At 45.4% G+C, this 24,045-nt stretch overlaps 1 protein-coding gene across 7 annotated transcripts in view; it reads left to right on the forward strand.

The window, feature by feature from the left end:
• Positions 1-24,045, forward strand: part of ZNF385A (zinc finger protein 385A) — a 502,107-nt gene that overhangs the window by 450,026 nt on the left and 28,036 nt on the right. For 6 of the 7 annotated variants that reach the window (XM_068267161.1, XM_068267160.1, XM_068267159.1 and 3 more), the window contains one exon: positions 2,485-2,641. In XM_068267161.1, the coding sequence (XP_068123262.1) occupies positions 2,485-2,641 (157 nt within the window). Of the gene's footprint in view, positions 1-411; positions 499-2,484; positions 2,642-24,045 lie in introns of those variants that run through there. The other variant, XM_068267165.1, reaches the window with a different exon arrangement.

Here is a 24,045-nt window from a genome sequence, read left to right on the forward strand (position 1 = left end):
GTTTATTATTTCAACAGTCCACTTCTCTGGAACTACTGCTCAGCTTGACATGCAGCTTCCAGTGAAGATGACATATAATATTGCAGTTGTTCATCATATGCCAATTATGCCTATTTCTGTTGCCTATGTTTATGAGGGGTGATGAGGATGCTGGGATTAGCACTGCTGGGATGGATGTGTACACTTATTATACACTTACAATGATATCCGCCAAGCAGACAAGCCTAAGCTGGAGAACTGCAGCACTGTTTTATCTAGCTGTCTGTAGACTGGAAATAGTGGTTTGGTACAGAAAGAGTTTCCTCTATAATGAAACATCTTTCCAGTCATCCCTTCTGCTGTCACCAAATGGTCCTGTCACAGGCCGAGCCTGCCATGTGATCTCACAGGAAGTGACAGTTGGGGAGCATAGTGACACAGTTACGCATGGTGTCTGAAGACTAATGGGATTCATAACCACAAGCCATGATAGAGGCCCAATCTCCATCCCTCTCTGCAGTACTACTGAAATATCATAATTTATTTTACTCATTTATAGAGACTGACATCTCCTGCAGCATTGCAGACCTGATTAAGAAATGTGTCTCTGGAACTGTCTGTGTTTCCACACAGCAACCAGTCACATGCCAGGGAAACTGACAGCTTCAGAATGAATGCTTGATTTCTGTGGGGTAAAAGAGAATTTTCAGCCCATCTCCTGGCATAGATGTATAAATATCAGTTAACAGCAGTCAGAGCGCTTAGGCATGGGCAAACTTGGCCCTCCAGCTGTTAAGGAACTACAAATCCCACAATGTATTTGCCTTTATGAGTCATGACTATGGCTGTCAGACTCCTGCAATGCATTGTGGGACTTGTAGTTCCTCAACAGCTGGAGGGCCAAGTTTGCCCATGCCTGGAGCCTTAGTCGTTATCCTTTTTTGTGAGATTGGACTTCTGCAGGTACAACGGCTGTTTTGAATGTTTGAGTAAATGACCAGAAGCAGGGATTTCAGTAAGTTTGCCCTACCATTACTCGATTTACAGCATTGATATTGATTGAATCTGGCAGCGATCAATGCTGCAATGTGGCTGCCTGATTGTCATTTAGATCACTCTCCGGGTGAAATTGATCAAAACGACCAATCCAGCTTGCTGGAAAGATCTCGTTCAAAAAGTCTCAGTCAGGTGCGCGTTAGATTTCCTGGCGACTGAAGGACTCATCGGCTGGTCTCCCCCCCATGTTAAATATGTGTCCCCTGGGCCCATGGTGAGTGTTGAAGGCTCACCTGTCCACTGGCATACCTCCTCCAGTGTCCCACATCTTCCTCCTTGTCCACTGAGGGCACCTGAACCCCATGATGTCAGTACATGCGTTAGGGTCGCCTTCACACAGACACCCTTGGCGATATTGGAGGAAGAAATGGTGACACACAACAGTGTATAGGTTAGCCTGCAACAGTCGGTGGGGGTGAGGGGGGAGGCGTTGCAGGGGGGTACATATTACATGGTGGGAGACCTGGGGGGCCAGCAGGAGGCTTCACAGATTTCCAGTAGATTTCATGATGAAATCTATTGGAAATCTGTTTGCAGTGTGAGGCAGGTTATAGATCCCTCTCTGATCAGATTCAATCACAGAGGGATCAATCCGATAGTCGAATCATTGGGCCATCTAACGTCTGACAATATATGGCCTCCTTTAGGGCTCTTTTCCACTGTGAAATGCAATCGCAATTGCGTTTCAAATTCCACCATGCGATTGCGGTTGAGCTACTATACTCAGTATACTAGAGCTTAATCGCATCCAAAACGCGGCAGGACGACGATTGCGTTTGGACAGAAATCGCATCGCAATCGGATCGCACTAATGGAAATTGCTGGTGCAGTTTCCATTAGTTTAATGTACCTTGCGATTTGCGATAAGAATCAAACCGCAGAGTAGTGGAAAAAGGCCCTTAGTCAGTTTTCACTGACTGTGGGTGGGTGGGGCTGTTGTTGCTGCCTGGATTGCATCATCCTGGGGTTAAGACTACTAGGGGGAAAGCGCAGGCTGAATCTCTCTAAGAACATTGCAGCCTATAGCACAGACAGTCTGTTATAGCACAGCACAGTCTGCCATGCAGAGAGTGGTCAGTGTATAAGCTTCTAAACCAGGTTTTTTCAAGTGATTTATTTGACGCTAATCATGGAGCTTATAGACCAGACATGGGCAAACTTGGCCCTCCAGCTGTTAGGGAACTACAAGTCCCACAATGCATTTGGCTTTATGAGCCATGACTGTGCCTGTAAGACTCATGCAATGCATTGTGGAACTTGTAGTTCCTTAACAGCTGGAGGGCCAAGTTTGCCCATGCCTGTTATAGACAGATAAAAAGAAGCCCAGCAGCTTAGTATCTGCACAGATTGAGGAAACTATTTGTGTTTGAAGTGCTCTTTTAATTTTTTTCAGTTTAAAAATCATACAGGCAGTTCTGTCTTTTAATTGCTTGTCTTGTTTCTTTACAGAGCCAGGCCGAGGCACATTATAAAGGGAACCGACATGCACGGAGGGTGAAAGGAATTGAGAATGCCAAAACCCGGCAGAAAGAAGGAGGGCAAGATGGAGACAGAAACACCCCTCTAATCAGTCCTGTGCTCAGCGAGAGCGACTCCGACAGCAAAGGTGACTGAGCGAGCCATACCCCTGCATTCTCTTCCTGTACTCCCCCATGACAAAAGCTGTTTGTTACAGTGTTTACCTGCCAGCATAATGCGCACATGCGCCACATAATGTCATTCCGTCTCAGCTTCAAAGCATTTAGCCAGGTTAGCATTAAGGGGTTCAGACAGCTTTCGCAGAGATGCTCAGATGATGGATTACCTGGCAGTGCCCAACACTACTACAGAATCCTTCCTCAAACATGGCATATGGGTCTCTGGCATTTCCAGTGAGAGATAAATAATGTCTAACGCCTGCCCCATTTCTATTAGATTATCTAAATCACGTTTATCCCGGCGCTGCATGTCATTTGATTTACAGTACTGCAGGATGTGACTGTATCAATTCATCAATTAACAGTACAGAGGCCAACACACACACCAGCAAGATCAGGGCATATGCTGAACATCTTCTTCACAGCGGTGTGTTAAATCAGCAAATTGATTTCTGTGATAAAGTGCGGCAGTTTTTATGCAAAGTGAGTAGTCTTCAGAAGTAAGATGAAAGGAAAGGAATGCAACGAGAGCCTTGCTGCTGTAGTAATAGCCTGACAGGGAGATTAGCCACAGATTCCATCACCGCTAGTTATAAAGTATATGTTGTAAAGCATGTATTACTGCATCACTCTGCCCCGCATAGATTATTGTTCATGTTGCAGATCTGTGGTGTGCTGTGTAGGCATGCAGTGGCAGTTCGCGGGGTCCGGCTGGCCAATAACTTGAAAACACAGCAAATTCTAAGAAGAGTAGCTGTATTTGTAACAGGAATGTATTAAAACCAGGGCTGTGGAGTCGGAGTTGAGGAGTCGGAGTCGGGGCAATTTTGGGCACCTGGAGTCGGAGTCGTTGATTTCAAAAACTAAGGAGTCGGAGTCGGGTGATTTTTGTACAAAATCCACTGCCCTGTTAAATATTAGACTAAGGAGTTGGAGTCGAGGAGTCGGAGACATTTTGGGTACTCGGAGTTGGAGTCGGAGTCGTGGTTTCATAAACCGAGGAGTCGGAGTTGGAGTCGGAAGATTTTTGTACCGACTTCACAGCCCTGATTAAAACAGTGTGAATTGCAACTAATGTATAATGAATTACATTGTACCTCCCCACTGAAAAGGTCTGAAATTCTTATAGCTGTCTATTGCTATAAACAATTATCCTCAGACAGGCTGGGTTCACACATAAAAAGTTGTCCAGTCCTGTCCTGTCAGTTTTTGACAGTTGCCATCAGTTTTGTATGTGTTTCTATGAGTGTGTTCACACATAAATCTGTACATTTACAGTCAGGTAAAAATGATAAACTGATGCAAAACTGACAGGACCGGACTGAACTAGACCAGGAATGTACAGACTTACGTGTGAACCAAGCCTAACAGCTACACTGTATCTTACATAGTTTGGTTGAAAAAAGACATTCATCCATTAAGTTCAACCAGTAAGTAAACATTAGGTACCTTTCTCTCCTGCAACCTCACTTACCCCATTTTATCCAAGGGAAGCCAACAAAAAAAAACACCTTAGGTCACGTTGCAGTAGCCGATGTATTCCCTGTGACAGCAGGAATGCAACGTATTGGAGAGCGGCATGTTTGCACAGTGAATCCGTCAAAGTATGCTTCACTTCTGCTGTTAACGCACATGTTTACCGGTTACCATACCGCAACCCGTTACTCTGCAAAGCACCCGTCTCACTATGAATATTGCATAGGTGGTGCTTTGCAGTGCGGTAAGCCATGTTACAAAGTGCCAATTACGCCAAACACCGCTACACACCACTGTGACCGTGGCCTTAAAAGACTTGGGCCAATTAAAGTCCCTGGATCAACTCTGCTGGGAATTATAGTCGCGGATGAATAAATATATAAGTAAACATTAGGTGCCTTTTTCTCCTGCACCCCCACATACCCTAGTTGGCTAAACAGTTCTAGCTCAGTGTCCTTATGTGTGTGTCTTGATTTGAACAGAAATTGATGAAAAGTGACACTAGGCACTCAGTTTGTCACCTGGCCCCATAAAAGCAGTGCAGAGATCATAAGGGCCCAGTCCCAAAGCAAAATGGACTATAGCAACTGTATCCATTACCAGCTTTAAAATATGAAGTGTGACCATTTCTGGATGGGTAAAATCTGCAGCACCAAGCATATAAAACCTTAAGCATGTTAGCTATTGTCACAGGAGCCCTAGTGGCTGACCGCACTTAGCCTTCTAAACGGTGCCAGCGCACAGATCGTGCGAACTCTGGTCGCAGTCAATGCGCAGGAACCGTTAAGAATTAGCCGCAGACAACTCAGAAGGGAGCCTGTGAGACACGGGTAATTACAACGTCACCTACTGGTTCAGAGTAAACTGCCACCACCGCGGTTACCATGGGACCGTGGAGCCCATTAACTGACTAATCCTGCGAATAAAACGGTTAAACACACGATATTCTGTCTAGCCAACAACAAACAAACAGTAGCGTATCTTCAGAGACCCGGGATCAGTTCTGTGCGTGCTGATAAGCAGGGTAGCAGACAGTGAATGACTTGGAGAAAGTCGTTTATTCACGCAATATAAATAATTAATATATACAGACAATTATTAAAATCAACAATTATTAAAACAGTAATAGCCAGTATAAAAAATAAAAGAAGGGAGAAAAATACTTAGTTCCTGGAAAGATGTCCTTTTTGTGGGAAAACAGAGTTCTGGGTTTCAATTTGAGTTCAGAGTTCAGACCAGGTGGATGCCAGCATATCCTCAAGCTGGCATCTGATGAATTCAAGATGTTTCAGTGTGGAGGACACTGAGTTTGGGTCCTCAGCCATTCTTATGCCCCTGCTTCAGTAGGAGGGAGTGAGGGCGGGGAGCCATACACCCCCTTAGAAGATGAGATGAGCCCTCCCCTTATCCTGGGGGCTAGAAATCATATCTACCCATATATGGGCTCTATCTCACAGAACCGTACAGGTCAGGGCAGATTTATTAACATTTTCAGGTCTGTCTCGATTTACCCAGCGCCCTGATACCAGACATGAGGGGTGGGACCCCTGTGGTATCATCAGGGCATTTTCAAACTGCCTAACTGGCAGTCCTTACCTCAGAATGTTCTGAAACTTCCTCAGAACCAGCACCGGGGCTCATGCTACACTTCCCCCACGTTTGGTGAAGCTGCCATCTCAGGAACCCCAGAAATATTACAGATCTGGGAAGTTATGGATTATGCCATGAGACTTCAGGTTTATTCAGGGTGTGTTCTAGCTGCTAACAGCTGACTTTCCTTTGATCTTTACTAGGGAGCAAAGTGTCAAGACCTCCCGTGGATTCGTAGCCTGCCTGGCTGTACCTAGGCATCCTTTGGTTAATTAACATCTCCATGAGATCAGCTAAGTGTCACCTGGTTCCCAGAACCAAAAGGGGAATTGTGCCTTCCACAGGGAATATGTCCAAGCTAATTAACACCTTCCCCCCAGGCTGTCACTTCAGCTAAGACAGATCCCCCAGCTGTTCCTAGGCAGAGAGATACTACACATCAAATCTTGGTTCTATTGATCTGAAGCGCAATCGATGCAGGAATCGAGTGCGATCGTTCTTTTCTTCACGGGCGGCTCCAGGACGCGCCTGCGTCCCCGCAATCGTCCGTGACAGCCCTCCCCCTTGTCTGCGGCTCAGCCACTCATCCGCAAGATGTGTGGCGGCGCCGCTAACCTGGCTGACGGGCCTCGAGTTGCCGGTACGGCGGGAAAACCTATTGGAGCCTGTGGCTCGGTTCCCCTGGACCGGTCGCGGTCTGCTACCCTCAGGGTTGACCCAACATGGACCGTTCTGGACAGGGCGTTTGCGCCACTGCAGTCGGACGTGGTGTCTGCCGTGACTGCTGACAACGGGCAGTGGGTTGGTTAGGTCAACAGCCAGCCCACGCGGGGTTCCCCTGCTAAGTGGCTGTGGACCTAAGGGAACCCCGCGGGAATCCCTGGACCTTCCCAGCTCCTGACAGACGGCACATGCCCTGCAGTAGTTTGCTACATCCCTGTTCATCCGGGGCCAATAAAACTGGTTCCGAATACCGGCGAGTGTCTTGCGGACACCCGAGTGCCCTGTCAGAGGATTACCATGTGCGGATTTCAGCACATGTCCCCTGAACGCACTCGGGACCACAAGCCACTTGGTATTCGCGTGGGATCTACCTGTAGGGGGCTGTACAGACTCACTGTACAGTCTCCCACCTTCCCAGTACACCTTGAAAGCGGCCCCGTCCGCGAGGGGCTCAGCGGCTTGCTGCCTGAGCACCTCCAGGCTTGGGTCACTTTATAGTGCGGCTGAGAATACGGCGCTGTCAGTTTCAGCCAACTGGCTCATGTCACACGAGGCCAGCGGCTGAAAAGTCTCATCCCTGCGGTCAGAGGAGGGGGAGGAGGCCGGAACCCCCTCCACCTGTTCTGAGCTCGGGTTCTGAGCAGTGCAGCTGCGCGGTACTGCTAGCACAGGTACACTGTCAGAATGGCACAGACAGACATTACTCAAATCATCATTGCATGCAGTAATGACATTGACAGGTATAGACATTTTTTCATTACAGACAGGTTGTACAGTAAACTCAGGTACAGCTACAGCATCATCACAACAGACAGTCTGTACATCAAACTCAGGTGCCTTTGAAGCAGGCACTATTGAACCTGGTACCCTTGAACTGGGCACATTCAACCCACCTCCCCCTGGTGCTCCCCCAAGTGTATAAAGTACCTGGTGGTGGGTGGAGAGTCCGTCTCCTTCCGTGAGCGACAAGGCGGTCGTGGCAGGTTCATAGTAGGACACAAGCTTGCCCAAATCAGTCCCTAGCAACACAGGGACTGGGAGATCCTTCATAACCCCAACAACCCGTTCTTGGACTCCTCCCACTCCCCAATCCAGCTTCACTTTTGCGTGGGCTATGTGGAAAAGGGTGCCCTCTACTCCAGTAAGGGCAAGGGATCGGCTGGAGCTGATGCTCTCCTTTGGTACAAGGTGTGAGTGAACTAACGTGATGTCAGCTCCGGTGTCTCGGAATCCGGTGACAACTTTGCCGTTCACTCTAACAAGTTGCTGCTGGTCGGTTCGGTCGCGGATTTCCTTTCCGCGGGCAAACAGGACAAAATCTGATGATCCAGGCTGTGGTTCGCTGGCGGGTTGCCTCTGCTGTGGGTGAGGTGCAGGTGATGCAGATGATCCAGGTGCTGGTGGTGTCTGTCTCCGCTCCGGGCAGTCGAACTTCATGTGTCCGGGCTGGCGGCAGTAGTGACATGTGACCTCTCCAGGCGCTGCAGGCCTGGGTGCAGCAGCTGCGCTGGGTGGCCTCTGTGGCGGACGGCTCACAGGGGCAGGAGGGTCTGCCGAGGTATTGGGCTGACCTCCTCTCCAGCTGGATGGGACCGTTCTGCGGGTATCAGCCACCCGGGTAGTTGCAAAAGTCTCAGCAAGGTCTGCAACGACAGTTGCTGAAGCCGGCCTGCGTTCTAGCACAAACTGGCGTACATCAGCAGGGCAAATGTTCAGAAATTGTTCCAGGACTATCAAGTCCTCCAGGACATCATAAGACCCTTTGGTGAGGCCTAGTGTCCACTGGCGGAGTGTGGTGAGCAAGCTGCTGGCCACATCTCGGTACGAATCAGAAGGCTTTTTCTGCCAGGCCCTGAACTTTTTCCGATAGGCTTCTGGCGTCAGCTGGTACTTAGTAATGATAGCGTCTTTTATAGCAGCATAATCATTATCCTTCTCCGCAGACAATTCTGCGAAGGCATCAAGCGCTTTGTAGCGCAGCAAAGGTGTCAGATGTCTGGCCCACTGGTCTTGGGACAGACGATACTGACGGCATGCTTTTTCAAAAGACCGCAAAAACAAGTCAATGTCTGTGTCTTTTTCAATATTAGTGAATTTAAATTTTGCACTTACGGGTGGTGCAGCTCCTTCAGCAGGGAGGCTGGGCGGTGAACTCCGGCTGGCCTGTTGAACCTTTGCCATGTTGAGCTCATGCTGTCGTCTCTCTCCCGCGCCTCTGCAGATTGGCGCTCCCGTTCCTCTCGCTTTTGCTCCGCCATGTACTGCAGGTACTTGTCCAGGTCAGTCTCCATCAGCTTTTGTAATGCCTGCTGCATTACCGGGTCAGCAACCATGGACAGTCCAGTACTGGCCGTTTCCGGGCGAGTACTTTCAGAAACTCTGGGATTGGGGTCCACACTGACAGTCTCTGGCGTAACTGTTGCAGCAGGGCCCGCAGGATGCTCAACCTCCGTATGCGCAGAATCTTCAGTCTCTGGTTCCCCTTGACTTGGGTCAGATGGGCTGGTATCCACTTCAGCGGACACCGCCGGCTCCCGCAGTTGCTGGGTATCCCATTGAAACAATTCCGTTACCAGGTCCCGTTGTGTCTTGCGGCCGACATCAATGCCTCTCTCTTGGCAAAGATTTTGCAGGTCCGCCAGGCACATTTTCTTGTAGTTCCCGGACATTTCCATGCCAAATAAAATAAAACTTTTGGGGAGGGGTACTGGCTACACAGTCTCTCTGTATATATAAAAAATATATTGCCTTCCAGCTACACCAACGAATTAGTTCGTTTCTCGATAGCGCTAGCGCTATCGTAGATACTTTCAGCACAACACAGGTCCCAACCGCTGCCTAACACTGTCACAGGAGCCCTAGTGGCTGACCGCACTTAGCCTTCTAAACAGTGCCAGCGCACAGATCGTGCGAACTCTGGTCGCAGTCAATGCGCAGGAACCGTTAAGAATTAGCCGCAGACAACTCAGAAGGGAGCCTGTGAGACACGGGTAATTACAACGTCACCTACTGGTTCAGAGTAAACTGCCACCACCGCGGTTACCATGGGACCGTGGAGCCCATTAACTGACTAATCCTGCGAATAAAATGGTTAAACACACGATATTCTGTCTAGCCAACAACAAACAAACAGTAGCGTATCTTCAGAGACCCGGGATCAGTTCTGTGCGTGCTGATAAGCAGGGTAGCAGACAGTGAATGACTTGGAGAAAGTCGTTTATTCACGCAATATAAATAATTAATATATACAGACAATTATTAAAATCAACAATTATTAAAACAGTAATAGCCAGTATAAAAAATAAAAGAAGGGAGAAAAATACTTAGTTCCTGGAAAGATGTCCTTTTTGTGGGAAAACAGAGTTCTGGGTTTCAATTTGAGTTCAGAGTTCAGACCAGGTGGATGCCAGCATATCCTCAAGCTGGCATCTGATGAATTCAAGATGTTTCAGTGTGGAGGACACTGAGTTTGGGTCCTCAGCCATTCTTATGCCCCTGCTTCAGTAGGAGGGAGTGAGGGCGGGGAGCCATACACCCCCTTAGAAGATGAGATGAGCCCTCCCCTTATCCTGGGGGCTAGAAATCATATCTACCCATATATGGGCTCTATCTCACAGAACCGTACAGGTCAGGGCAGATTTATTAACATTTTCAGGTCTGTCTCGATTTACCCAGCGCCCTGATACCAGACATGAGGGGTGGGACCCCTGTGGTATCATCAGGGCATTTTCAAACTGCCTAACTGGCAGTCCTTACCTCAGAATGTTCTGAAACTTCCTCAGAACCAGCACCGGGGCTCATGCTACACTTCCCCCACGTTTGGTGAAGCTGCCATCTCAGGAACCCCAGAAATATTACAGATCTGGGAAGTTATGGATTATGCCATGAGACTTCAGGTTTATTCAGGGTGTGTTCTAGCTGCTAACAGCTGACTTTCCTTTGATCTTTACTAGGGAGCAAAGTGTCAAGACCTCCCGTGGATTCGTAGCCTGCCTGGCTGTACCTAGGCATCCTTTGGTTAATTAACATCTCCATGAGATCAGCTAAGTGTCACCTGGTTCCCAGAACCAAAAGGGGAATTGTGCCTTCCACAGGGAATATGTCCAAGCTAATTAACACCTTCCCCCCAGGCTGTCACTTCAGCTAAGACAGATCCCCCAGCTGTTCCTAGGCAGAGAGATACTACACATCAAATCTTGGTTCTATTGATCTGAAGCGCAATCGATGCAGGAATCGAGTGCGATCGTTCTTTTCTTCACGGGCGGTTCCAGGACGCGCCTGCGTCCCCGCAATCGTCCGTGACAGCTATATACTGTTCAGTACTATAAGTCTGCTGAATACTTCTATTACGCAGACTATGACAGTGGAACAAATGACATGCATCACAAATATCACTGCCCAGCTGTTGCTAAGTCAAGTGTGTATTATGCAGACTTCCAGTATGTCTAAATTGCCAAAATTCCAGAGTCACTCAGCATAATTTAGGATAATCTGTGGCAAATGGGCATCGCTCCCTAGAGTCTTCATTTAAAGGGTGTGTACTATGCTGTTGAACAAAAACTTCTTTTTTTTTGTAACTGGTTCACATGGAAACACTGCCAAATTATGACTATGTCAGTCAGGTGTAACGTAAGCAGCTACAAATCTGGTATAATATTTTTGAGAGAATAATTTTCGAGCCTCTGTGGGTGAGGCAGTTTCTCTTGCTGCTTGAATGGCAGCAATCACTTGAAACAGGCAAATCAGTGGGATTATACTCCCAAAATTTAAAATTTCAGTAACTACTCTTAGTTACATGAACGAATGTTTGAAAGCATTCCCGTGTGTGAAATCGTTTATTTTCACTGCAGAAATTAGTAGAAGCTTGCTTATCTCTGGTCAAAGGCAAGAAACTCCCTGTACTTGTGTCTTCACTCTGACCCCCTCCTTTTCTGCTGTTGTCAAGGCAGTGTGTCTAGTCATTAGGGGGAGGGGGCAGAGTGAAGACACAAGCACAGGGAGATTCTTGCCTTTGCCTATAACAAGGTTTTACTGCTCTCTGCAGTGAAGATAAGCAATTTTACATAAAGGTAATACTTGGAATGCTTTGAAATGTTCGTTTATGCAACCAAGTTTAGTTACTGAAATTTTAGTTTTGGGATTGTGATCCCATTTTAACCCTTTCGGTTCTGGATGGCTCTGGCCTCTTAAAATAAACCTGAGATGGTGAGGGAAAAGAAATTTCTACATACCTGGGGCTTCCTTCAGCCCCCTCTGGGCTGATCGCTGTCCTGCGCTGCCCCCTGGACCTTCCACAATTGGCATCGGTAAGTCCGCCTCTCTGGGGCCAAGTGCGTATGCACAGCCTGGGGGAGTGCGTGTGGCCAGACTGTGCCTGCGCTGACTGCACAGGAGGTGGGGGAGGGCGGCGAGGGAGCGATTAGCCTGGAGGAAGCCCCAAGTATGTACAAATTTTCTTTCCTGCCTCAGTTCAGGTACACTTTAAGGACCAGAGCAATCCTTTCCATATTGTGAGCTGTGATTACTGTGATTGGCTGACAGTAATCCTGGGGTGCGGAAGCTCTGTTGCCGCTGTGGTAGCAGAGTGAGCAGGTGCAGCGACAGAATCCCCGAGAACGGCGTGAGTGTGCGGCGGTGAATAGTTGCAATCTACGTCAGAGCTGTGCAGCCACCAGCAAACCGTAGATTCCAGCTACGTTGGTACCGAAGACTTTAATCGAAGGACGCCTTTATTTTCTACAGAAATAGCAGCATTTCTCTGGCGATCAGCGGATTGTGGTCTTTATAAATAGCCCCCTGGGAAAGAAATAGAGCAAGGAAACTTAGCAGGAGGGCATAGGAAATAGAGTCAGCAAAAAAACATAAAATATGAGAAAATCGCCGGCTGTGTCTGATGTATAAAAAAGACATGAAAAAATACAGAATCTTGTGTGCCCAGAGTGGTCACGGTCACCTGCCAGCAGCTCAGGTACCTGAAGACAGCAGCACTCTCATCTACAGGAAAGCCCTGCACTGCTAGGCCTGTAACTGCACAATGACCAGCGATTATACATCACACCTGTCAGGGCAAATAAAGCATTATCTGTAGGCTCCAGGCTGATGTTAGGCAGTATCTTCTCCTAGTGGGAAATTATTTCATGTATTCTCATCATAGAAAAGCATGATTTATCATTCTGACACCTGCTTGGTTACGATGTTTTCTTCTTCAGCATTGATTTCCCCACCTGAGTATTACACACATTAGCTTTTGTTATGTTATTTGTCTTTGTGACAGTTCCACCTGCACATGATGTATCCCCTTCTCACGCCCTGACTACAGCATTGTATGCCAAAGTGGCATAGGCTACATCAGCTCCATATTTTTTTTAAGGAAAACTGAAGTGAAAGGAATTTAAAAGCTGACACATTGATTCCTCTTTTTAAAGCGGACCTGAAATTTGAACTTCCTCTCTGCTCTAAAAGATAAGCAACAGCATAATAACCTTTAATGAAAAACGTTTCTTTTTTTACAGCTGATACAAATCCTGCAATAAATCTGCAGTGTGTCTACTTCCTGTTTTCTTGGAAGCAGGCATAGGGTTCACATCCTGCATTTGCAAATTAGGTACTTATCCGTTAGCCGGGCGCATCCGGCAGGTGGCGCTAATTACTATTCCTCCTCCAGGCCGACATGGATAGTAGGGAAAGATGTAACTCTGGTGGAGCTTTGTCGCCACCTAGAGGATGCGCCCGGCTAACGGATAAGTACCGCAAATTAACTGCTCTGCCAAGGTAGCCAGCAGACATAGCTGAGAAATCAAATTACAGTTGTGATTAGTCATAGATGAGGGGGAATTAGACAGGCTGAGCTCTCTAAATACATACAGGCCTAGTGCACACCAGAGCGGTTCGGCAGCGTTTTCAGATACGATTGCGGCTGTGGAAACGCTAGGGTAATGTATTTCAATGGGCTGATGCACACCAGAGCGGGAGGCGTTTTGCAGAAACGCATACTCCCGGGCTGCTGCAGATTTTGGATTGCGGAGGCGTTTCTGCCTCCAATGTAAAGTATAGGAAAAACGCAAACTGCTCTAAAAAATGCTAGATCAGAGCGGTTTTGCAGGTGTTTTTGTTGCAGAAGCTGTTCAGTAACAGCTTTACTGTAACAATATATGAAATCTACTACACCAAAAACGCTTCACAAAACCGCAAAATGCTAGCTGAAACGCTACAGGAAAATAAGAAAAAGCGTTTCAAAATCTGCTAGCATTTTGCGGATCTGCTAGCGGTTTTTGGTGTGCACCAGGCCACAGAGTGCATTTGCTCTGTTTTCCTTTTGAACTGTGCAAGAGTTCAGGTCCACTTTAAACTGTTAGTTGTGTGGTTGTTACGCTGATCTTTTGGCTTTAGTACTTTACCGCACACCTGATCGAGCACATGTATCTAAGATTTTTCAACATGCCCAATCGGCCCTTTTGACCGATTTCGACCAGAAAAAAATCGAAAGATCAATCGGGTGACCATTTTGCGGTATAAATTCTCCTCAACTATGCTGAAATTGTTGGACCAAAACGTGATTCGGCCCGCAATATCGAGTAACGTACGGTCATACAGCCATACGTTAACTTTTATTTTGTCTTTTGCTATCTTGTTTTTGGAGAACAGGAAGTAAGTACAGCGGTCAATGAAGAGTTAAGTGTTTGATTGCTAGTCCAGCTGTGGCCACTTATCAGAAGTTGGATAAGTTCCCTGAGAAATAAGTCCACTAAAAAGCATTACCCCGCCTCTTTCCCAGTCTGACATCCCCCAGAGGAGTGGAACCTGTCCCTCAGTGCCCTGGCTTTCACTTAACAACGCATGTGTGTCTCATTAAGCCTGATTGTGTATGATGGGGACTGTCTCCTGTGCACACTGCTTCCTGGTGCTCATTCCCCCTCACGCCCAATGAATGAGGAATTATTTGTTCTGTGCAGTCCTTTCCACACATCCAGCAGGCTTAAGCTGCTGCAGTCATGTGCGTATGTACACTCTTATATTTAGATGCATGAGGAAATAAGTGATATTTTTATCCAGGGCATATGGCTGTATTAAGTAATAAAAAGGTGCTCTGCCAAAAGCTGTTTCTGAGCACACAAAAAAAAAGTACATGTGCGAAAACTGTATGCCTTCGCTCGCGCGCAGCCGAGCCTGCGGCTTGTCCAAGCCATTTTATAGCGTTAACTCTGTGAATGCCAGCAACGCCTGCCAAGCTCTGTAGACTCACTCTCTGACATTCCCCTCTAGCAGGCAATAAGTTAAAGAGCATAAAGTGTTTTATAGCAAATTGATAATTCTTCCACTTCATCCTAAGAGAAACTATTCCAGAATATTTCTGCATGCCAAGATCACATGCTGGTGCAGCATTCTGCTTCCCTGACTCTCTGCTTACAGTTTGAGAGTCTAGTCCACCCACAAGAGATGATTTAGCATTGCCCAGACCCTGTTTGAATGCTTCTGTCAGTAACATGAGGTCACAGCCCCGCCTGCTTGCCTTGCCATAGCTTTATTACACTTACTCACCTTAGGCTAATGTGGATAGGAGACCTTAGGGCCACCAATGATAATAACAAAAGTTGCTGAAATGTGTCAGCAGCATGAAAGGGAATCATTATCATGAGACAATGATTTGTATGTGTAGTACAGCAATGAAATAGAACATTAGAAGCACAAATATGAGTGATATTGTTTGCAGTACAGGAGGAGTTAAGAAACTTCAATTGTTATCTATGCAAAAGAGCTTCTCTATGCTCTCCGACTAATTTAGTCAGAGAGCAATGCTATATTCTGAAGCACTTATCTCAACCTGTCTCTCACTGTTTCTTGTTTATTAAAGGTTTTTTTGCCAGGAAGTTCAAAGGGCCATTAGCTCTGCTCTGTTTCATTATCTAAAATACAGAGTGTAATTTGTAAACTTCAAATATTACAGAATGATGCAGTGTTATAGAAAAACAGCTATATAACTGAAAATAAAAACATGAGACTCTTATCTTTGCTACTAATGTTCTATTAATTATTCGTACTACACATACAGTTTATTATATCATACATTTTTTTCACTTTAGTGCCACTTTAAAGAAGAACTGAAGCAAGCGGGATATGGAGGCTGCCATATTTATTTCCTTTTAAGCAATACCAGTTGCCTGGCTGTCCTGCTGATCCTCTGCCTCTAATACTTTAAGCCATAGACCCTGAACAAGCATATGCAGATTAGGTGTTTCTGACTTTATTGTCAGATCTGAGATTAGCTGCATGCTTCTTTCTGGTGTGATTCAGACACTACTGCAGCCAAATAGACCATCAGGACTGCCAGGGAACTGGTATTGCGTAAAAGGAAATAAATATGGCAGTCTCTATATACCTCTCACTTCAGTTGTCCTTTACGGCCGGTTTAGAAGGGAGATGTACTGGCATTTAACAATGGATGGACAGCCATTGGTACAATCATTAACTTTGACTTCCACACAATGGAGAGGTACGAGATGGAAGGAATGCAAGTCTGCGATGTCACGGATAACTTTCCCAGTCCCAGTGGGCTTCCCTGAGTTATATCAGAGTATAGTGATGGCTTGTGAATTTTTAGTGAATTTGTAACAATGATTATTACTCTGCAGCACACATACAGAATTTTTAAACCATATATGGGCAATTGCCCCTTTTACTGGATCACTGAATATTAGAGATTCATTTTTTATCTCAAGGATGCCACATAGGCTAAAAGGATAACCGCTGCATATATAGCCAAGGAGATTAATTACTAATAGTTAAAGTGAACCCGAGGTGAGAGTGATATGGAAGCTGCCATATTTGTTTCCTTTTAAACAATACCAGTTGCCTGGCAGCCCTGCTGATCTTCTGACATCCGTAGAGTCACAATCCTGAATCAAACACACAGCTAATGCAGTCAGACTTCAGTCAGAGCACCTGACCTGTGACTAGCAGTAATGCCGTAGTCCGCAGCCCCCGCACGGGTATTTCAGGATTCCGGCAATCACTGGACCCTGAATTATTTCTCTCTCCAAGTTGTCAACGCCACCGGGAATTTGAGCGGCAGCAGGGAGAGCCGTCATTCAGCTCACCCTGCACCCAACTCACCGGCAGCGTACATATAGGAATGCCCTGACTTGCATGCCTGTTTTAGGGTCTATGGGCCATATGCAATTCACTTTTTCACCTGAGTTTTCTCCTAGGTGAAATTTTTAAACTTGTCAATAAAATGATTTTAAGCCCCCAGAAGGCAAAATAATATTGATAGTACTTTTTAAGCAACTTTTTGGTACTTTTTTTAGTTGAAAAGTACTGGAAAGTTATTTAAAATCAAAGATGAAAAATTATCTCCTAGGAGAAAACTCAGGTGAAAAAGAGAATTGCATATGGGCCTATGAGTATTAGAGGCAAAATATTAGGACAGCCAGGCAACTTGTATTGTTTGAAAGGAAATAAATATGGCAGCCTCCATATCACTTTCACCTCGGAATTCCCTTTAAAGGGGCACTATGGTGAAAAATTGTAAAATTTAAAATATGTGCAAACATAGACAAATAAGAAGTACGTTTTTTCCAGAGTAAAATGAGCCATAAATTACTTTTCTCCTATGTTGCTGTCACTTACAGTAGGCAGTTGAAATCTGACAGAAGCAACAGGTTTTGGACTAGTCCATCTCTTCATAGGGGATTCTCAGCAAGGCTTTTATTCTTTATAAAGATATTCCCTAAAAAGGATTTAAACAATAATGCTGGCCAGCTTCCCTGCTCGCTACACAGTTTTTTGGCAGTTGGACAGAGCAACTGCCATTCATTCACTAAGTGCTTTTGAAAATAAATAAATCCCTGAGAATCCCCCATGAAGAGATGGACTAGTCCAAAACCTATCGCTTCTGTCAGATTTCTACTACCTACTGTAAGTGACAGCAACATAGGAGAAAAGTAATTTATGGCTCATTTTACTCTGGAAAAAACGTACTTCTTATTTATATATGTTTGCACATATTTTACACTTTAAAATTTTGCACCATAGTGCCCCTTAAGTGTAGCTAAAATTAGTCTACCGGATTAAAAATGCACATACCAGGTTGCCCCAACCCCTCTCTTCCACTCCCCCCAGCCCTGTAACATTAGGACAAACTGAGCCTGTTCCACGTGATTGTGGTCTCCCCCCCCTTCCTTCTCCTCTGGCTGTGGATCTTGCCAAACCTTTTATGCAGAGTGTATTAAGAATTGTATTTTTTGTCACTAGAGATTCTTCCAGCTAACAATGTGTATAATTACAGTTGCTGAAGGGTAGCGTGGTAGCACATCTCACGTCTTCATTGCCTTTGTACAGATAGTTCCCGTAGTTTGATGACAAAACACTGTCTAGGCACAACTGCTATTTCTGGAGATCATTGCAATGCATCACTGATCAGCAGCTGGTAGTCGGTGTGTTTTTAGTTCCTAGTCCTCGTCTTTGGAGCCAGTAGCTTTCTTCCCAAATCATTACATGAGATATACCGGCCTACAAAATAATATGCTACTTCTCTATGGGAGGCAAGCAAAAATACTCATGCAGGTGTTTGTCTCAGTAGCGCAGCCAGGCAATGCAAAGTCCTATGGGAAGATGGGCTTATGTATCCAGACAACCTTATGCTAGTCAAGATTCAGATTTTTTTTTAAATATAATTTTTGCCAGAATTTAGAAATAAAGATTGAAGGGGGTGAAGAAGATGCCCTAACAGGGGCTAGGTTTCCGAGATTTGACTATAGTTCTGTATTTTAGTACAAAGCAACTGATGATTGAACAATCATATTTACAAATCTGTGGGCACTGTAGTATAGATCTTTTAGAGATCTGCCTATAAATAGGGTAAAGGTTAGTTTTTTTTTTAATTATTATAAAAATCTTTATTGAACAAGCATAGGTGACAGAAAGCTTTTCAACAGCAATGGAAAATCTTGGATTTACCCAACCCTAACTCTATGGGCCAAGTGTTTGGTTATCTGTAACTATGGCTTGTGATATCTGCACTGCCATCCTCAGCTGTTCTTCAGTCAGTCCTCAACCCATTCATCAAGGATCGCCCTGAGTGTACACCACTTATGTCCCCCTATACTTTCAGGTCTGATGTTGTACATAACATATTACTGAACTACTGCAAGGATCTAAAATACAGTAATCCCAAGAGAGAAAGAGATTCCAGGAGCAGCTCACCAGCAGTTAAAACAAACTTTTAATAATTTGCCTATAAAAATATTCCAAGCAGCAGTAAAAATGTTGTAACAAAAAATAGCAGCAATACTTATCAGGCACATGAGGTAGCATAGAGGTGCAGAGGATGAGTCGACGGCCGTTTCGCCCCCAAATCAGGTCTTTCTCGAACCCGAACACCCGGTCGGTCTCGAGAAAGACCTGATTTGGGGGCGAAACGGCCGTCGACTCATCCTCTGCACCTCTATGCTACCTCATGTGCCTGATAAGTATTGCTGCTATTTTTTGTTACAACATTTTTACTGCTGCTTGGAATATTTTTAAAGGCAAATTATTAAAAGTTTGTTTTAACTGCTGGTGAGCTGCTCCTGGAATCTCTTTCTCTCTTGGGATTACTGGATGTACTATTTCTATGTTTCCGGTTGTTGCACCACCGCTGTGAATGGTTGTGCAGTTGAAATTAAGTGTGCACTCACTACAATCCTTCTCTATACAAAAATTGAAGTATCTAAAATACTACAGTCCTTATATTAAAGAAGGAAGGATGAGGTGATTTTACACCTTGAGTAAAAAACAGAGACAACAGGAGCCCAATAGTGCAATACATCACTAATGTTTAGAGAGTAAGCAGGATGAGATTATACTTACAAAGGTAAGTTGCAAACAACAACCACAACAGGCAGGTGGAGAATTACACTCGGGTGTCCCAGACGTGACGTATTGGGTGTGGTCGCTTTTTCGGAAAAGAGTACTGGTGCTGAAATTACCCCCCCCAGAGAGGGAGGGTTTTTTTGACACAACAAGGCTGAAGCACCGCCCAGAAATTATAAAATTCCATAAAAAAAAACAAATAGAAAAAAAACAAAGTAGAGATGGCTTACCTCTCAAATTAAACTGAGTGATATTGCAGTAACAACTTATATGCACAGGCAATAGGTTTCGTGGATACAAGCCCACTTCTTCAGGCCAAGTACAGTGTAAACCGCTGTAAAGCCAAAAGCAGGAAGTGCTTCTTAAAGGGTGCTCCTTGCTTTTGGCTTTACAGTGAGAGCTAAATATGACATTTGTATTTTAGTTCAGGCTTGCTTTAATCCTCCAATTAAATATTTACTCTTAAAGCACAGTTACTGCTTGACATAGCGTTCTATAAAACCTGTCTCCGTACCCTTTCTTGCCCATATAGTTAAGTGTTGCTAGGGAACTACCTCTGGCTGGGGCTGAGGGTTACATAACTGCATGCAGGAAGTATAAACAAGACTTTATTATATGTATAAACAACAAAGGATCTCTGCTCTCCAGCGGTTCCGCACATTTGCATTATTGATCATAGTTAGTTTTCCCGCTTCCTGTGACAACAAACAGCTAAGCACCTGTCTGATTGAGACGCTGGCGTGTCGCTAGTCACACAATGGCTGATGCCCACACACAGGTATTTAACCTGACATCAAGTATTCTATAGCATAAATAAAACAGGAAGAGGACAGTGGCGGCAATATTGTGCGTCATGCGTTTGTGCAGGTAACAGCTGCTTTGTAAGGCTTCCGACAGTTGTTGCTTTCACCTCAAGTCATCTTGCTTTAACCCCACAAAGAACATTTTTCAGAAGATTGTGCATTATTTAACAAAAAGTCCGGGCAGAATCACTGTGGGCCGTCACTTGAAAATCTCCCTTGCGTATTTCACAAAGATGATGACTGGAACAGAATTCATTGGAATGTCATCCAGTCAAAGCCCGTAGCCAGCAGGGGCGGGAGCCATGTGTGTGCAGCCAATGCGCATTCATCTTCAGTTTCATTGACCATTAAACTTTTACAAGGTTACAGTCGGAGGTGAGAGGAGAAGCGTATGAGGTTTCTCATCATCCAGTGCTGGATCAGAATACTACATGCTGCAATGCGGTTATGAATGTAGTCAGGAGGCTGGAGCCACGGCTGGTGCTTCCTGGAAGAGCTCAGAGACAGCTGTATTGAGCCCAGGGGACGGCCTGTCACTGCACTTATTGATACCTGTCTTCTGGAACTTCTCTCTCAGCGCCAACTTCTGCCTCTAACGTTAAAAATGGATCAAGCAAGAGGCAGGTTGCCGCTCTTACAGCTGTGCGCGGCTGTAATCTGATCCGTCTGACACAAATCCAGGAACCACCTTACTAAAAGCATTCTGATTACAAAAGGGCTTCAGGAAAATCCACACGTATTTACATAAAACGTGTATTACATACATCCAGCATTTGTTTTTAATTCCCCTCATCCCAGTCTCTGGTGATGGGTTACAAAATCCATTTACATCATTTATCACAGCTGTGTGTGTGTGGGGGGGGGGAGATGTCAGACTTTCACACAGACTCACATAAGTGGAAAGTCACAGCCACTCCCTTCAGGAGAGCTGACCCAATAATGCATTATAGTCACCGTATTTACAGTATCATGGCACTACGTAGGTTGATTTGTTTATGTTAGAAGCAGGGCTGTGGAGTCGGTACAAAAATTATCTGACTCCGACTCCTCAGTTTATGAAACCACCGACTCTGACTCTAGTTACCCAAAATCGAGCGCTTTAATTACAGCGCAGGAAGATTTGGGCGCAGCCGCCGCCACCATAGGCTGTAATAGGAATTACAGCTATAGCAGCGCACACAGAGTAACTCCGGCGCCATCAGAAGACTGAGCTGAAGTTACATTTAAGAGACACTGTAATTCGGCCGCCAGCAATAGCTGGTAGCTGAATTACATTATTCCCCACTAGCCATGTCGACCTGGAGGGGGAATAGTATTTAGCGCGGCCGGGAACTTGTGCAGCAGCAGGATCAGCCATATACCGGCTATATCCTGCACCAAAGTCTCCCGGCGCCGATTTTATATGTATCCCCCAAAATTGCTCCGACTCCTCGACTTTGACTCCTTAGCCTAATTTTACAACGGCTATGGATTTGGTTCAACAATCACTAGACTCCGACTCCTCAGTTGAAACCTCCGACTTCAGGTACCCAAATTTGCTCCGACTCCACAGCCCTGGTTAAAGGGACTCCGAGCAGGGCCTGTGGGTATGCCTTTAAGCATGCCCACAACTAATTAATTATATCCTCACACCTACCGGCATGATGTTTGTAATTATATCCCCCTGGGTTCCTTGTATTTCATTGCATTGCACTGAATGGAGCTACTGACACTGGGGAAAGTGTCGTCCTGCATAATACAATGCTGAATAAGGAATCCAAGATGGCGGACGCGATTTCGATCGCAGAAATAACGAAAACTAAAAGGCGTAGGGTGGCGGTTTATATATCATTGGAAAGAGGAGAAAGAGAGCTTCAAAATGGTATGAATCCTTCCATAGTTACTGCACTGCTCGGAGTCCCTTTAAAAGTACATTATTGAGGACATGCAACCATTTTTAAAACTATGGATAGAGTGGGGGATTAGTGACCGATTAGGCAATTATTATTATTGATTTATAAAGCACCAACATATTGTGTGGCGCTGTTCAAAGCAATCACAGTTGCCCAACATACCCCTTGAAACATAATGATTCCTTGAATTCTTCCCCCTCCATTGAAAGCAAGGTAAGAGCAGTTAGTTAAGCGACTTGAGATATATATATATATATATATATATATATATATATTATATATATATATACCTACTGCTTCACCACACAAACTTCTGCCACTGTCACCCACATCATCATCTCCCAGTGGCATGGCATGTGACACCATAGCAGCACTTGTTATTGTGGGGTGTGCATACTGGTAGTGCTTGTTGTTATGGTGAAAGGGTCATCATGGCGTTATTTGGTGGAGGGGTCATTTTGTCAGTATGTGTTATTTGGTGGAGGGTTCATCATGGCAGTACATGTTATGTTGGCCGCATAATGGAAGAACTTTCTATGATGGGGGTAACATAATGATAGCACTTAATAAATAAGGCAATAAATATACATTTCAAATAGACAAATATCAGATAGCCTTTTCAGCTCTGTTAACAACAGCTCTGTACAGCAGGAGGAATCGGCAGCGCTTTCAGACAGAGGCTGTACCCGAATTAGCTATTTGCAAAAATGTGCAGAGCTCCACAATATGGACAATATTACACAACATGCATTCAAAACAGGTACAGCAAAGGCGGGCGTTAGCTTCAGTATAAATAATATGTGCACAAATGATTCCCTACTAGACTTCCCCACGCCGATTACGGGCCCTCGGGGAGGGGGGGGGGGGGGGGAAGACCTACCGCTAGTCTAACGATAAAAACGTAATTTTTTTTCCTAGTGCTGCTAATCATAAAATGGTATACACATTTCTTCAGACATCAGCTTTTAACCAGCTGAGCGGTCTGGACGAGCTCAGCTCGTCCAACACCGCCAGCGGCTGCCGCTCAGGCCCTGCTGGGCCGATTTTAATGAAATAAAAAGCAGCACACGCAGCCGTCACTTTGCCAGCCGCGTGTGCTGCCTGATCGCCGCCGCTCTGCGGCGATTCGCCGCGAGCAGCGGCGAAAGAGGGTCCCCCCAGCCGCCTGAGCCCAGCGTAGCCGGAACAAAAAGTTCCGGCCAGCGCTAAGGGCTGGATCGGAGGCGGCTGACGTCAGGACGTCGGCTGACGTCGATGACGTCACTCCGCTCGTCGCTATGGCGACGATATAAGCAAAACAAGGAAGGCCGCTCATTGCGGCCTTCCTTGTTTATTCTGGGCGCCGGAGGCGATCGGAAGATCGCCTCCGGAGCGCCCTCTAGTGGGCTTTCATGCAGCCAACTTTCAGTTGGCTGCATGAAATAGTTTTTTTTTTATTTAAAAAAAACCCTCCCGCAGCCACCCTGGCGATTTAATCAGAACGCCAGGGTGGTTAAGCCTTTCAGCTCTGATAGCATCCAGAACAGCCAACAAGCCAAAGCTAGGCGGTTGCTAAAAGAGCGGAAATGCTATCTGATATTTGTCTATTTGAAATGTATATTTAATGCCTCCTTTGCACGCTACACTAGCAATGAGCATTTTTCCCCTTGACGAAGCCCCCCATTTTAAAGGAGTGAAACATGTTGAGTTGGTGAGAAGTTTGATGTAATTATAGCATTAGCAGGTGAATAGGAATCTGATCCTAAAAACATACAAGAGAAGCTGAGAGTATGTGGATCCAGATTATGTACCTCTCCCGTTCCTTGTTTGTTACATTTCTAATGATAGTATCAGAGCTAGCAAGTTTTAAGATGTCGTAACAAAAGTTATACTTTAATGTTAGTCTTCTCCATCGGGTTAAAAATTGTGTATAGCGGCTTACAATATGGCAACTTCCATTCCAAAGAGCAGCTAGTCAAATTCTTGGAGCATGATTTCCGAGTATTTCTTTTTTTCCTACTTATATTTTAAAGAGCTGGAAATAAAACTAGCAACAAAATC

Source organism: Hyperolius riggenbachi, chromosome 2 (genome assembly GCF_040937935.1).
Source record: "Hyperolius riggenbachi isolate aHypRig1 chromosome 2, aHypRig1.pri, whole genome shotgun sequence".
Lineage (NCBI taxonomy): Eukaryota > Metazoa > Chordata > Amphibia > Anura > Hyperoliidae > Hyperolius > Hyperolius riggenbachi.